Source organism: Melanotaenia boesemani, chromosome 12 (assembly GCF_017639745.1).
Source record: "Melanotaenia boesemani isolate fMelBoe1 chromosome 12, fMelBoe1.pri, whole genome shotgun sequence".
NCBI lineage: Eukaryota > Metazoa > Chordata > Actinopteri > Atheriniformes > Melanotaeniidae > Melanotaenia > Melanotaenia boesemani.
In genome coordinates, this window is record NC_055693.1 from 11,179,758 (window position 1) to 11,193,233 (window position 13,476).

Genomic DNA, 13,476 nt, shown 5'->3' on the forward strand with positions numbered 1-13,476 from the left:
ACTAAATAACTAGTTTAAAACAAGCTAAAAGTTGCAATAAATGTTAAAGGATTTGAGTAAAGGAGCCAGAAAACTAAAGAGAGTCTTCATTCTGCCCATTTCTGGAAGGGGAAAAAGAGAGAAGCTTGTGAAAACCAGTGTGGAAACTGCCACGTTTCATCAACAGAAGAGTTATGGCAGCAATTACCAAAATGCTGAACAACCACAAAAATATGTAACTCATTCTCTAAAAAATATTTTTTGGTCAAATTTTTCTGCTGGAAATGTGTCATTTCTCGTGATATATAGCTTATTTTAAAAAGGTGACAGGGAGGGATTGGAGGAAGATTTAGGTGCAGTCAAAAACACACAGTGAAATAAAAGTCTTTGCACAGTTGGTGAACAGATGTTAGTTCAGGTCATCACCCAGTTGCTCAGTTGTAAAACTGGCCAGAGTGTGTGAAAGAAAAAAAAAACAAAACAAGAATAAATTTTTCATCATCATCTTCATGAGCTTACTCAACTAAAGCTCCAATGCTGCCTGCAAGACTTGCCTAGATTTGAAAAAGACTATATTGTGATAGATTTGATGGTAATAATATTTTTATCATGACCTGTAGTATATATGTTATACTACAGGTATATATATATATTTGTACTTTCATTTCCTTATTTTAAGTTTCCCAAAATATCAGCCATAGTATGAACATGATAAAACCTGAAATTGTTTTAGTTGTTCTTTCTACCCAGGTAATATAAAATACAGCTTTGCAGTCCATACACGTAATGTAGATGATAGCATCGGGTTTCAGAAACATGTTTACTGATATTAATTCCCATATGAGAAGGCTTAGCATGAATGATGAATGAATGATTTCTATCAAAGCTTTGCGTTCAGAGATCAAGTAAAGCAAGGATATGAGGTGGAATGATGGAATGATATAATATGATCAAAGGTCAAAGTTTTTTCCACATCACTTACATATTGATAAGCTTTAAACTGTTTAAATGTTCATGAAATGATGTCAATTTTTATTTAGGTATGTAAACTGTTTGTGAGAAACAGGCTTAGGACAATATGCGAATACCAAGGAAAAGACACAGTAATATATTTGATATACATGGTTAAAGTTGGGTGTGTAAATGGCCAAGTTTTAATGAAACTATAGAGTGTTTATTCATTTCACACCACTTTCTTATTAGAAATGTAAATGAAAGGCTTGTATGCAAGCAGCAGAATTTACTTACTTGCACCTTTTATGTTGGGCACTGTTTGTGGTTTAGGTTGTCAGATTTTATCACAGAATATATAGCTGACATCTCCTTCTACATAACCACAGCTCCTTGTCCGGTCTCATGTTTTCACTGAAGAGGTAGCAGCTGTTAACAATAACAGTCATTTGAAATTTGGTGTGTGTCAAGTTACTGGTTTCAATTGAAGCAGGAAAATTCCAATCCAGTTATAGTAATGATCTCTGCAAATGAGCACAGGCAACTGTTGATCTCTGAGAATCCAATTTATGCCCTCGGCTTGGAAATGAACCAGTAAAATTGAGCTAGAGAAAAACCTGCAAAAAGTGGTTTTAAGGCCAGTTTTTGTTAAGATCCTAAGATTTTTGAGAACCACAAGAACAGGACTGGGACTTCACTTCAAAATTTGTTATCTATACTTGATACAAAATGAAATCTCCTGGGCTTTCTTCAAAGTTTCAGCTTAGAATTTTTAAACAATGTAGTCACATTTAATTTTAATATAATAATAAAAAAAAATCTTCAACCTCTTCATCCAGTTTAACCTGTTGCCCCGACTCAGGGGATGTGCATCATATCTGCAGTAAAATAACAACTCAATGCCAGGAAAGCTAATGTTTTTGGTAAAGGAAAACACATACTTTTTCCCTATGGAGAAAAATCTATAGGATTGTATCAGAGAGCTGCTGTGAAAGGCAGAGATAAGGGAGCCGCAGGGAGAGAAATTGGCTGCCGATCTCTGACAGCACACCATGCATGTTGTGCATGCATATCCCATTGAGGGTTTTGGTGGTGTTTATGTGGAGGCTGTAGGCGGGGTGGGTGGAGATCTTCTTTTCAATATGCTTTAAATGTAATTGCTTGGCCCTTTATCCACATGGGCATATTACTGTCTGAGCATGTGGCTGGCTGTACGTATTTATATGTGTGGATGAGCGTTATGTATGCTATGAGAATAAGCCTTATTCTCTGTGTGTGTGTGTGTGTGTGTGTGTGTGTGCGCGCTTGTCTGGGTGTGAAAACCCATCTCTCTTCTGATGCATCTAGGTTCCAGTGGCAGGCTGTGTACCAGTGAGTGAAACCCCATTATCAGGATGAAACAGGGCCTCGCTCCAGACTGCTGAACCATAATGAGCTCCTCACAGCAGCCAACTTGTCTTCCCAAATAAATCACTGTAGTCCTCACATGCATGCTCATACACACACACACACACACACACACACACACACACACACACACACACACACACACACACACACAGATGTATATGTGTACAAATCTCCATTATACGTGTTCTGGATGCTCACATATCTCCATTAAGCTTCAACACTCAAAGCTCAGGGACAATAGAGGACACTTTTTTTTCCTCTTGCATCATTAAGTAGGATTCCCCTCCCACAGCTTCCAAGGTATCTCCTCTGACAGATGTACAGACATAGAAACAGGTTGGAGTCCTCAATTACACCAGTTTAACTCAATAGCAATTTTTTTTTTTTTTTTTTTTTTTTTTTTTTTTGGTGCATTTGGCTTAAACAATGCAAAATAAAGCACAAGTCTTACAATAATTTTTACCTTTCAGGAGCCAAATCAACACAATACCTGGTTTGAAATTTTAATATGTAATAAAATATTTGTGGGTGGTAGCACAACAAGGTAAAGGTGATATTGTGATGTAGTCACAAAAGTAGCTGGGTTTCCTCTTATCAAATACTAACTGGAAAACTAAATGCACAACTAAAAATTTGGTACTGAGTATCCAATAGAATTTTAGAGCATTTTAGTTTGGATCTTGAATTTTAAATCTGTTTGTATTTAATGTGAAAAGTGAGCTTCAAGTAGCATTTCTGAAAACTATGTTTCTGTCCTGTTTTGCTCAGCAGCGTTCCAAGTCTGAGAAACTGCACAACATTTTTGTTTGTTTCTTTCTTTTTTCTTCCTTGAAACTTTGCCACGTTATATAGCACTTTTCTTTATGGCACCACATCACATGCCAGGAACTGGATATCAACACACTGGCCATTTTAAACACAATGGCTGATTTGTCAAAGAAACACAAGCTACATTATCTAAGTAAGAAAGAGGGGAAAAAAGATAATGAGTCAAGTCATAGATAAGACAAGAGTCAATGTCAAACTGACTTTTTTTTACTGGAGAGAGAAAGCTCAGAAAAGAAGTAGGATGCAAGATGGATGCTGAATTAGTCCTTGTTAGGGGATACCTCACTAAGAAAATTGGCCAAAGTTTAGTAATGCAGCTTCAAGCCTTAATGAAGACTTACTTTTAGGCAGCTTTAAAGAATATAAAGCAAACTTTGTTTCTGAGCTTATAAACACAAAGAGGGTGTAAGTTTGAAAAAAGAAACTAAAACAAGTGGGTAAGCAAAGAAACAATCATTACAAACATACTATAAGACAGGTATAAGCCAAAAACAGTGTAAGAGAGAACAAAGGAAGACATCAAACATTAAGCAAACAGTGACCCTTATTATTTCTCAGTTTTCATGCCCTCCATTTTCTCTCTTTCTCCCTCATACTTGAGATGCAAAAGAAGTGAAGAGCCGTAAGAAGTCAAGAATCAAGGCAACAGGCATTTAATAGGATGAGACATCCTTGTTTTGCAGCTGTGATTTTAAACGTCAATTAAAAATGATGGGTAGGGCAGCTGTATCATCTGTCTATTGTTTTGCTGCAGCCCAGGGCTGGTTTCTATAATCGCTGTCTGATGAGTGTTAACCGTGTTCATGTCAACTACATTTACAACCACAAAATCTATCCCTGCCAAAGCCAAATACTAATCTGCCTAATTATGAGGCAGCACTGGTAACCAATAGACCGGCTGTGATAAAACAACGAGGGAACTAAAAAACATTAGTGTAAAGTATAAACAAATGCAAATGTGTTATACGGGAATAAGATCAAACAATTTTTAATTAAACTGATGAGTAGTAATACAACTTATATCTTTTAAATGTCCCTCTAAAACAAGAATAAGATCTAAATTATTTATTTTTGGGCAGGTGGAAAGCCTTGAAATTATTTCTGCCTGGTGTGTATTGTTTGGACAAATGTAATCAGCTGTTTTTTAAATTTTATTGCAAGGCTGTATATGATACAAGATTAGTTTTAGCTAGGTGTAAAAATGAATTACTAGGTGCAAAATAAATATTATTTTTCCATTTGGTGATCTGTTAGCTTATGTTAAAGTTGCTCAGTGGGATTTGTAACATAATGTAAAACTACAGAACAACCAGCCATCATTGAACTTGCCCTTGAGTACTGATGCACCCTGGAGAGTTCTTTCAGAGAACCTGTGAAATAAGTTCAAAGATGCACTTCCCAACAAAAGCTAATACCCTATTAATGTTTAAAAAAACAACCAGCTGCATATTACCAATGATGCCCTTTGAAGTCTTGCAAATGTAATGTATGCTGTTAAAGACCCAATGCAGATTCTCTATTGATGCTGCAGAAAAGAAAGACACATAGGCAGAACCAAAATACTAAAAAAGCACTCCAAGTCTGAAACATATTTTTCTTTATATGAAATAAATGGAATGCAAATGCCTGTTGAGGGCTAAACCTTTGGATGACATTAAAAGGATTAGCATTCTCTCAGCACCTGGCTCAAAAAAGACTCAACATCAGCTGGAGAGTCCATTTGTCAAACTCCACAGTAAAAAAGATTTTCTGCAACTGTTACTGACCCATCCCTAAAAACCACATCCAAGTAGTAACACATGTGGAATCTTTTGCATGTGCACAACTTCAGGTATACCTGAAAACTTTGTGACACGATGCTGCTAAAAGAACAGACAATGGTAAGATTTGTATGAAAACATAGATTAATCAACACACCATTGCAAATTTGCCCATCATATGTAGCACAGACCCAGTCATGACACTCGCAGCGAGGACCGTAGAACCTCCCAGGCTCCGTAGATTCACAGATGCAGATGCCACAGTCACATTTGCCCCTACCACTGCACAACTTGCCATCAGGTGTCCTGCAGCGGCGGAGGGACGACTCCGTGGACAGCTTGCAAGCAAGGCCCACCTGGCTAAAAAGAGCACAGAGGGTCAGTTGTTCTCCTGCTTTAAAAACTTAAGAGCTCAAAGGTTAAACGTGCAGCCATCTGTGTTTATTTAAGAAACAAAGCCCACATTTAAGTAGCGTCACTTTTGCAGACATATACAGAAATGTCTGCCTGCAAACATCCTTTGCTTTCCATTTCATTTAAGAGTATTTTACTGCAATATAGTGGAAAATTTTCACATTAAAAGAATGATAGGAAGGATCTTACTCATCAGGTGGACAGTCTGTTTTGGTTTATATCAAGAAAAAACAAACAACTATACACTCAGATAAATAATGCACATTAATAAAAATACAAGTAAAAAATCTTCACTTTTTAACAAGCACACCAAGCAGCTGTTCCCAGTTCAATTTATAGGCCTTCTTTGCTAGATTTGTTTCATTTGGATGCAGCCTGACATTCTTTTCCTACCCCAACCCTCCCTAAAGTTTGACCAGCTGTCCAACAACAACATAAATACATTTCAAATAATCAACAGTTCAAATGTTCCTGACATTCCATGTTTCTTCAGGACGTAGTTCTATTTCAAACTGGCTTTTGTGACTCCATTTTTCTCTTTTCACTACCAGTGTAATAAATTTTGAATGAATCTGATAATTAAGATGAGCCAAATTCCTACACAAGATGACATTCAGATCATTTCCTTAAGAGACCTTTGAGTATTTTTATGTGCACTGTCCTGCTTCTGCCTCAGCTGACCTTCTTTGGCATCATTACATCTGTTTTGTTGCATTGCTGCTGATTTATAGGATAACTTCAGTCATTCAGGCACAGCAACTCTGATTGTTGAGATCTTTCTACTTCAGGATTCTCTAAATTGCTTTCTTACTTAAAGTCTTTCTTACTTACTTACATTCAGATTTAGGGTTATTGTTAAAGGGCCAGTGTGTGGGATGCAGTGACTTTAAGTAGTATAAAATGCAATAATAATAATAATAATAATAATAATAATAATGATAGCTTCATATGTGAACAAAAAATTTATGATGACTGTGAAAAGCATATAAATTTCCCTGTAGTGTTTGGTTTGTCCCTTCTGGGCTACTATAATATATTGTTCAATTGCACATTAAGAAAAGAGGAAAACAACAAATCTAACACAAAATCTGTGTAAGAAATGGTGTCAATAGCCCGAAACCACATTTAACTTCCATGACTGCATCAGAAATCAAATTTAAAATTTTAGTGTCAATATAAACAGAACAATAATATGTTATAAAGAATATTGGGTTGCTTTATATTACTTATTTCAAACAAAATGACCATTTAAAATATGTGTGGTACCTTTAATATTGGCACTAAACCAGATCTTCAGCTTTATTTTCACCTAGTTATTATATTTCAGCAACATATGCCTTTGAAGATCTAATAAGAATGCTGCCCGCTGAGGACCAGGGAACAGAGTCCAGCTGTGCACCTGTCATCCATCAATGAGCTGTTCTTGTAGTTCCCTGGACCCTGACCAGAGAACAGTATGAACTTACTGGAAATTTCTTCAATATCTTGCTTGGTTTTCTCAATGACAATGACATTGGTAAGCGATATGAGTAGCTTGGGCTCCCTGTTCGTTAAGCTAACTTTTTCACTTATTCAGATGGAAGGAATAGTCTTGACTGAAAACCATCTTATCTGCGTAAAACAAAAGGTTATTATTGACATTAAAACAGCTAAATGACCTGCAAAGCTCTAGATGTAAACATGGCAACAAGCCTTTCAGCAAGATGGAGCACATTGACAGTCACAGACGAAGGTATGATAAGTCTAATGATCAGCAAGCCTGCAAACACAGCACAGTGTGAACTAATTCGTATCTTACAAATGCAAGAAACAACAAGATTACTTGTCAGTAAGCCATCCATTTTTTTTTTTTCATTTTTATCCTGTTCTGAGTCATGAGGGCTGACACTTATCTCAGCTGCCAGTGCATCATTGACAGGGAACTAGTGCTTGACATACACACTTGGATAATTACATACACTCAAGATTTAACCTAGTGTGTATGTCTTTGGATTGTAATGGGAAACTAAAGTGCAATAAAAAAGTGCAAAGAGAAAACATGTAAACTCTACACAGTGAGGTACCAGCAGGTCAGCTTGAAACTCCTGCGCCACACTACCCCAGACGGAAACTTTAAGTCCAGTTTGAAGCTCAGATTCACAAACCTGATCCTGATCATGCTCTGCTGACCAAACTAAATGCGCTGCGTGTCAGAAATGTAGTTCTAACTAAAAAAAAACACCATAGCAAGAAAAACAAAGCTAGCAAATCATTTTAAAACCACAGGCTATGATATCACTTTACACAGAGTATAACCTGATACTTTTACCATGTGACTTGGAATGCAAGGTTAAACAGCTGGCAAGTGAATCAGTATATATAAAAATGCACAGGAAACTAATAGTGCAAACTATACCTATACTGAAGGCTTTTCTAAAATTTACTGCGCTGTACTTTCCAAACTTTGCCAGCAAAACTGTGCACCTCCCTCTTACTTCTCACTCTCCAGCTTACCTCAAAATAAACAAGAAAAACATAAGCTTTGAGGAAACTCACCTCACCGACTGTAACAAAGTGTCCTCAACGGTAGAGAGCAGGATCAGAAACAATGGCACTAACATGGACTGCACCAAAACCTCAGTGTGCATGTTGAAATCCCACAGAAATCTGAATTTAAGTAGCTTGAAGGAATTTCCCAATCTTTTTGCTCCTTAAACAGACAGGACAGGACGGGAGAGTGAGAGGGAAAAGAAAAGGGAGAGAAGGAGAGAAAGAGCAGCAGGCTGGCCTGAACTGCCTCAATCCCTTCAGGTCCACAGTCCTCTACATACAAGTGCCTTTGATTAGTCTGGACTCTCAGACTCAGTCCTGGGCAGGAGCTGAAGTGGGGAAACCTGCCAAAATGAAAAGTTTAGTCACCAGTTGTAATTAGAAGCAGACTGTTTTTCTAATTTTTTTGTTGCACTTTTTGTCCTCCTTGATTTTCCAGATGATCTCTGCTGGGCAAAAGTTTTGCTTTTATCTTTTCCTTTGATTATACTAATGATAAATGAGATCCAAAATCAAGCTCCAGACACTTTGTCTGGAAAAAAAGTGTGCATAATGAAAAGAATAATAGTTAAAAATCATTTAGATGCTTTGGGGTTGGAGTTCAGCTCCCGTACAGACTGGAACATTTGAGCAGAACAGAAGAAAACAACAAGTCAAAAGGATTTTGACACCATGAGCATTTTTGTGTGACAGTATCAGTGACTAACTTTAAACTCATTTTCATGGATTGTGTTGCAGTTTCAAATAAATAAATAAAACAGTTTAATTTAGATAGGCTCTATCTTAAAGTCCAAGTTTGAACAATGTCCCAGAGTAACTTCTTTTCTATTATCCTCATTTTGAATTGCAGTTTTACCCAAGTTTATGTAGAATATTAGCTTTTGTAACAGCCTTTCATATAACTTCTCATGTATAATGTGTTCATGTTCTTTGGCAAATTACTTTTGATGTATGACCATTTACTTTAACTGTTCAGTTTCTTCACTAGCAAATTAAATTAAACTTCCCAAAATTTAGACAGTCTTATATTCTGGTAAACTGAACAAACTGAAATAACTGATATAGATTTGATAAAGACTACATTGTGATAGATTTGATGGTAATAATATTTTTATCATGACCTGTAGTATATATGTTATATGTAGTATATATACATATACATATATATATATATATATATATATAGTACTTTTATTTCCTTATTTTAAGTTTCAGTTATTTAAGTTTGCTCAGTAAATAAATACATTTATTAGTTCATAAGGACTGTCAGAATGCATTATTTCCACGTCTGTATAATTTATCAGAACCAGAAACTATTCATAATTAATTCTGCAGTATTGAGTTGTTGAATCAGATGGTTTTAACTTTGCCATTATTATGCATTTCTCCCAAATATTTACCAAATCACTTTCATAAATTGCAAATTATTCATCATACGATATTTAAACTATGTCATATATTCTTGCTCTTGACAAGTAATAATGGCAACTGTATGATTTTAACCCAGAAGCAGAACCAGTCCTAATGCAAAGAGGTTAATAGTCTGGATGTTACACGCAGACTTAACTTAGGATCACTGTGTGTAAATATTGTGCTCTGCTGTTACATCAGCTTCACACAGCTGACCGAAGTTTTTGAATCACACAGATGCTTCAGAGTGCATCCAAACACATCAGTACATACACACGAATCACTTCATTTGATAAAATGGAAGTCGTAATGGTGGTTTTTGTTTGACAAAATTGATCCGGTCATCGATTGAGGTAAATGAATGGATTTGGGAGATCTTGATGAGCACAACGAGCTTTAAGCTGTTGCCCTGGAAACGCCTGCGCGCCACCGCAGCACGCGCTGGTTCTGTTGATGTGATTGCAACCTGCGCGCTCCCGCTTTTTCCCACACGATCCCAGCACATCCAGAACACAGCTGATGTCATGGACAGGGCTAGACACGCCAGATAAGGGTAATCCTCTTCTTGTAAGTGATTCGGAATCTTTTCTTAATTCGCTACCAGACCGGTCGTGACCGCGAGTGAGCGTCCAGCTGTTTTGCTTTTAGGATGCGGCTGACGCTTGGTGCTGCTGCGCGCTAGCTGGTAGGCTCTCCAGGAAGTGGAGGAAATCTCATCCTTCGGAGTAGGCCTTGATGGAATAACGTTTTGTATTTACTGCACTGTCAAGTGCTCAGGTTGTCAGATATCATATTAACTTCGTTTAGGACCTGTGCGTGGCTGTATTACTGAATACGTATTGCATTTAGCTTGTTTTTGTCCTTAAAGCAGCGTTGTTCCTGAACGTTTCCATAGTAACCTTGTCGATGTCATTCATTCAGCTTTCTACTTGAAAATGGGTACACTTTTAGTGCTTGACATTCTGTGGGATGACAGCCATTTTACCCGATGTGTGATCGTTCATATTGGAGAAGCTTAGTGGGTTGAAAAGGAGCAATTTCCTCAAATGGTTTTAGGATTTCCCAGTTGCCCTTATAAGCTCGTGAAGCCACAGTAGGTCAAGCAACCAGACCTTCAAATAAAGGCTCATTTAATCCAGGTGTTTTTGTCGTCATATTTACCAGGACAACTCTGAGCATTTCCCAGGTAGCATTTATCAGTTTGTGCAGTCTTATTTCAGTGGGAACATTTTTTTTTATTTTCTGGGAAAACTCCACCTTAGACAGCTGCACCAGTAGAATCTAATGATGCTGAATACAAATATGATAGGATTGGATGGCACTAAAGTTGTGGGTGATTTATTTAATTTGTTTTTTTAATGGCAGAAAGCTGAATGATGGGCTATTAACATTAAAAAAGATAAGCGTTTGGCTTCAGTATAAACATAGACTGTATAAAGTGAGGGTACTGGGGTCAGTAATGTATTCTTTGTTAACTTTTAAAGTTGATCTAATGAAAATGTTACACAAGCAGTGGATGAAATCACTATTTAACATGGAAGATGTCATAATCAAATTTATTTCAGGATTCACAGATTTTTCAGAACCTATTTGCCACTTAGTAGTAACTTTTACATCTTTCTTTTGCTTTTCTAACTGGCTGCTTTATCCCTGACTATTGTGGAAACAGCTCACTGAAACTAGTCCACCCATGCAAACTATTTATCAGAGCCAAAAACTCAATCTAAAAAATAAAATAAGTGAGAGCAGAAAACAAGCTATGGTCATTGGGAAAGAAAACAGTACAGTGCCCGTGTAACTATATTGACAATTTTACCTTTTTCTGGGGCGTGGACCAACTGGTCACCTGAGGCAGATCTGAGCTGAATTTTCTTCTGAGCCAGTGTGGGTTTTCTCATGTTGACTGAGTTTCCTAAATCCCCAAAACTCCAGAAATATGCTCATTCTAAATGGCCTGTAGTTGTGAACGTAACAAAGCATAGTTATTTATGTGTTTTTATTCATGTGTAACCTTATTGGGTCCAACCAGTCTTTTCCCATAGCTTATGTAGAGTCCAGCAGACATTTTTTGAGTATTGTTACTACACCTGTGCCTTTTCAGAACCTCTGCAAGGGTGAGAAACCTGCCATTTTATTAGGTGCTTTGTGCAAGTACCAAGTTGGACCAGCCATTCAACAAGAGAATGGAATCATTCCGCAAAGATTTTTGGTCCATATTGACATCATACCCTGACTTTCATAATGTCTATGCCAAATTTTGTCCCTGAAATTGAGACTTATCAGACCAGGCAATGTTTTTCTGAACTTCTTTTGTCCAACTTTGATGAACCTGTGTGAATAGTCTCAGTTTACTGGCAGGAGTGGCACTCGATGTGGTCTTCTGCTGCTACAACTCATCTGTTTCATGGTCTGATGTAATGGGCACTCAGAGATGATATTCTGTGTACTTTGGTTGTAACAAGTGATTTTTTGAGTTACTGTTTCCTTTCTTTCATGAACCAGTTTGCCTGTTGTCCACTGACATCAGAAAGTTTTTTTTTTCCCAGACAACTGCCGCTCACTGGATATTTTCTCTTTTTCAGTCTCTCTGTAACCTCATTACATGAATTTTACATTATTTAGCAGGCACTTTTATCCAAAGCAGTGGTTAGACAGTAGTGTTAAGGGTCTTGCCTAAGGACCCAACCAGAAGATGTTGATATTTTCCCTTGGGGGAATCGAACTCTGGTCTCCTGAATGAGTCAAAATCCCAGCAGATCAGCAATTGCTAAAATACTCAAACAAACCAATTTGGCACCAACAACAATGCCACATTCAAAGTCACTTAAACCCCTTTCTTCCTCATTCTGATGCTCAGTTTGAATGTGAACAAATCATCTGAACTATGTCTGCATGCCTAAATTCTTTGAGGTTCTACCATGTGACTGGCTGATTAGTTGTTTGTGTTAACAAGGAATTAAACAAGTGCATCTAATAAAGTGGCTGGTGGCTATAAATTTTGATTGTGTAGATGTGTCCAGACTTGTCACAGTTATTAAATATGTCTCTTTTTTAATGTTCATTTTTATGGTTTGAACATTAATAGGAATTGCAATGTTCTCCATATTTTTTTCAGTATTGGTGTTTTGCATTAATGCTAATGCTGGATTCTACTCATTGGACCAACTGTTTAGAGCCTTATGATTCATTAATTGGCATATTGGTATTGTTAAGGGCCTAAATGTACGAGCATTTATCTTTATGACACATGATGCAACAGGAACATAACACAATAAAACCTCTTTAAGTTGACATTTTTTGCAGTCTTACTGTAACTGTTTATTCCTCAGGGGATACAACGTTGGTGCCTTAACATGTGTGCTGGAAAGAAGCCCCCATCCTCCACAGCTTACTAAAGGATAAAGTAGGTATAGCTAATAAAAAATGTTTCACAAAAAAGAAGAAGAAGGCTTTTATTTAGTTAATTTCTCAGCTATGTTTGCTTCCCTATTGCTACTTTTGCCTGAAGTGATCTGCCAGCTGTTATCGGAAGCAAGGTCAAAGAGTGTTGCTGGTTTACTTTAAAGTCAAAAGGAATCTTTTAAAAAACAAAAGAAAAAAAAACTAATGAAAAAAACAAATAACCTGCTGGATAACCTGTCAATAGGTAATAGATATGTGCCTGCCACAGCAGGTACATTTAAAAAGAACCATTGCTTGTATGCTTAATACAGCTTTAGATCAGCCGAGCAACAACAACAATGCGATGCTAATGTGGTCCTCATTTCCCTACCTTTTTAAAAGCTGATTAAGTGTATTGATTAGGACACGTTCTGGTACTTTTCCTGAACTCTAAGCAGGTTCAACTATTTAATAGCTATGAAACTCTTAATCCCATTCTATGTATAGCTAAAATCTGTAAGACTTGAACAGTAAAAATGGGCATTCCTACCCACACTTTTTTCTTGATAGGATACTTCCACAGTGCACTCAAGAATAAAACTTTAACCAGAAAGTTTGAATGTTCAGATTCGTACAGTTACAATTATTCTGCCCGGAGATCGCATTATTGTGCATGAGGAACATGTCCTTTTTCCAAATGGGAAAGTAATTGCAGTCTTTGCCACCTATACTCCTACATAATAGCACTTAGACCCTGCAATTTTGTTTTCACTCTTCTTCACATCTCCATCTGCATATGTTAAGTGTAGCAATT

General features: G+C 37.0%; 2 protein-coding genes across 8 annotated transcripts in view; one reads left to right on the plus strand and one right to left on the minus strand.

Moving 5' to 3' along the window:
• The window catches only part of itgbl1 (integrin, beta-like 1), a 42,085-nt gene extending 33,948 nt beyond the window's left edge, over positions 1-8,137 (minus strand). For both annotated transcript variants that reach the window (XR_006012229.1, XM_042001752.1), the window contains exons 1-2: positions 7,878-8,137; positions 5,086-5,288 (exon numbers count right to left, since the gene is read on the minus strand). Coding sequence is in view for 1 of the 2 variants with exons in the window: in XM_042001752.1 (XP_041857686.1) it covers positions 5,086-5,288; positions 7,878-7,969 (295 nt within the window). In the remaining variant the exon portion in view is untranslated. The remainder of the gene's footprint in view (positions 1-5,085; positions 5,289-7,877) is intronic.
• A 1,607-nt stretch (positions 8,138-9,744) lies between these two features.
• The window catches only part of nalcn (sodium leak channel, non-selective), an 83,473-nt gene continuing 79,741 nt past the window's right edge, over positions 9,745-13,476 (plus strand). For 5 of the 6 annotated variants that reach the window (XR_006012283.1, XM_042002009.1, XM_042002011.1 and 2 more), the window contains exons 1-2: positions 9,745-9,848; positions 12,611-12,684. The gene's annotated coding sequence lies outside the window, so the exon portion shown is untranslated. The remainder of the gene's footprint in view (positions 9,849-12,610; positions 12,685-13,476) is intronic. The other variant, XM_042002010.1, reaches the window with a different exon arrangement.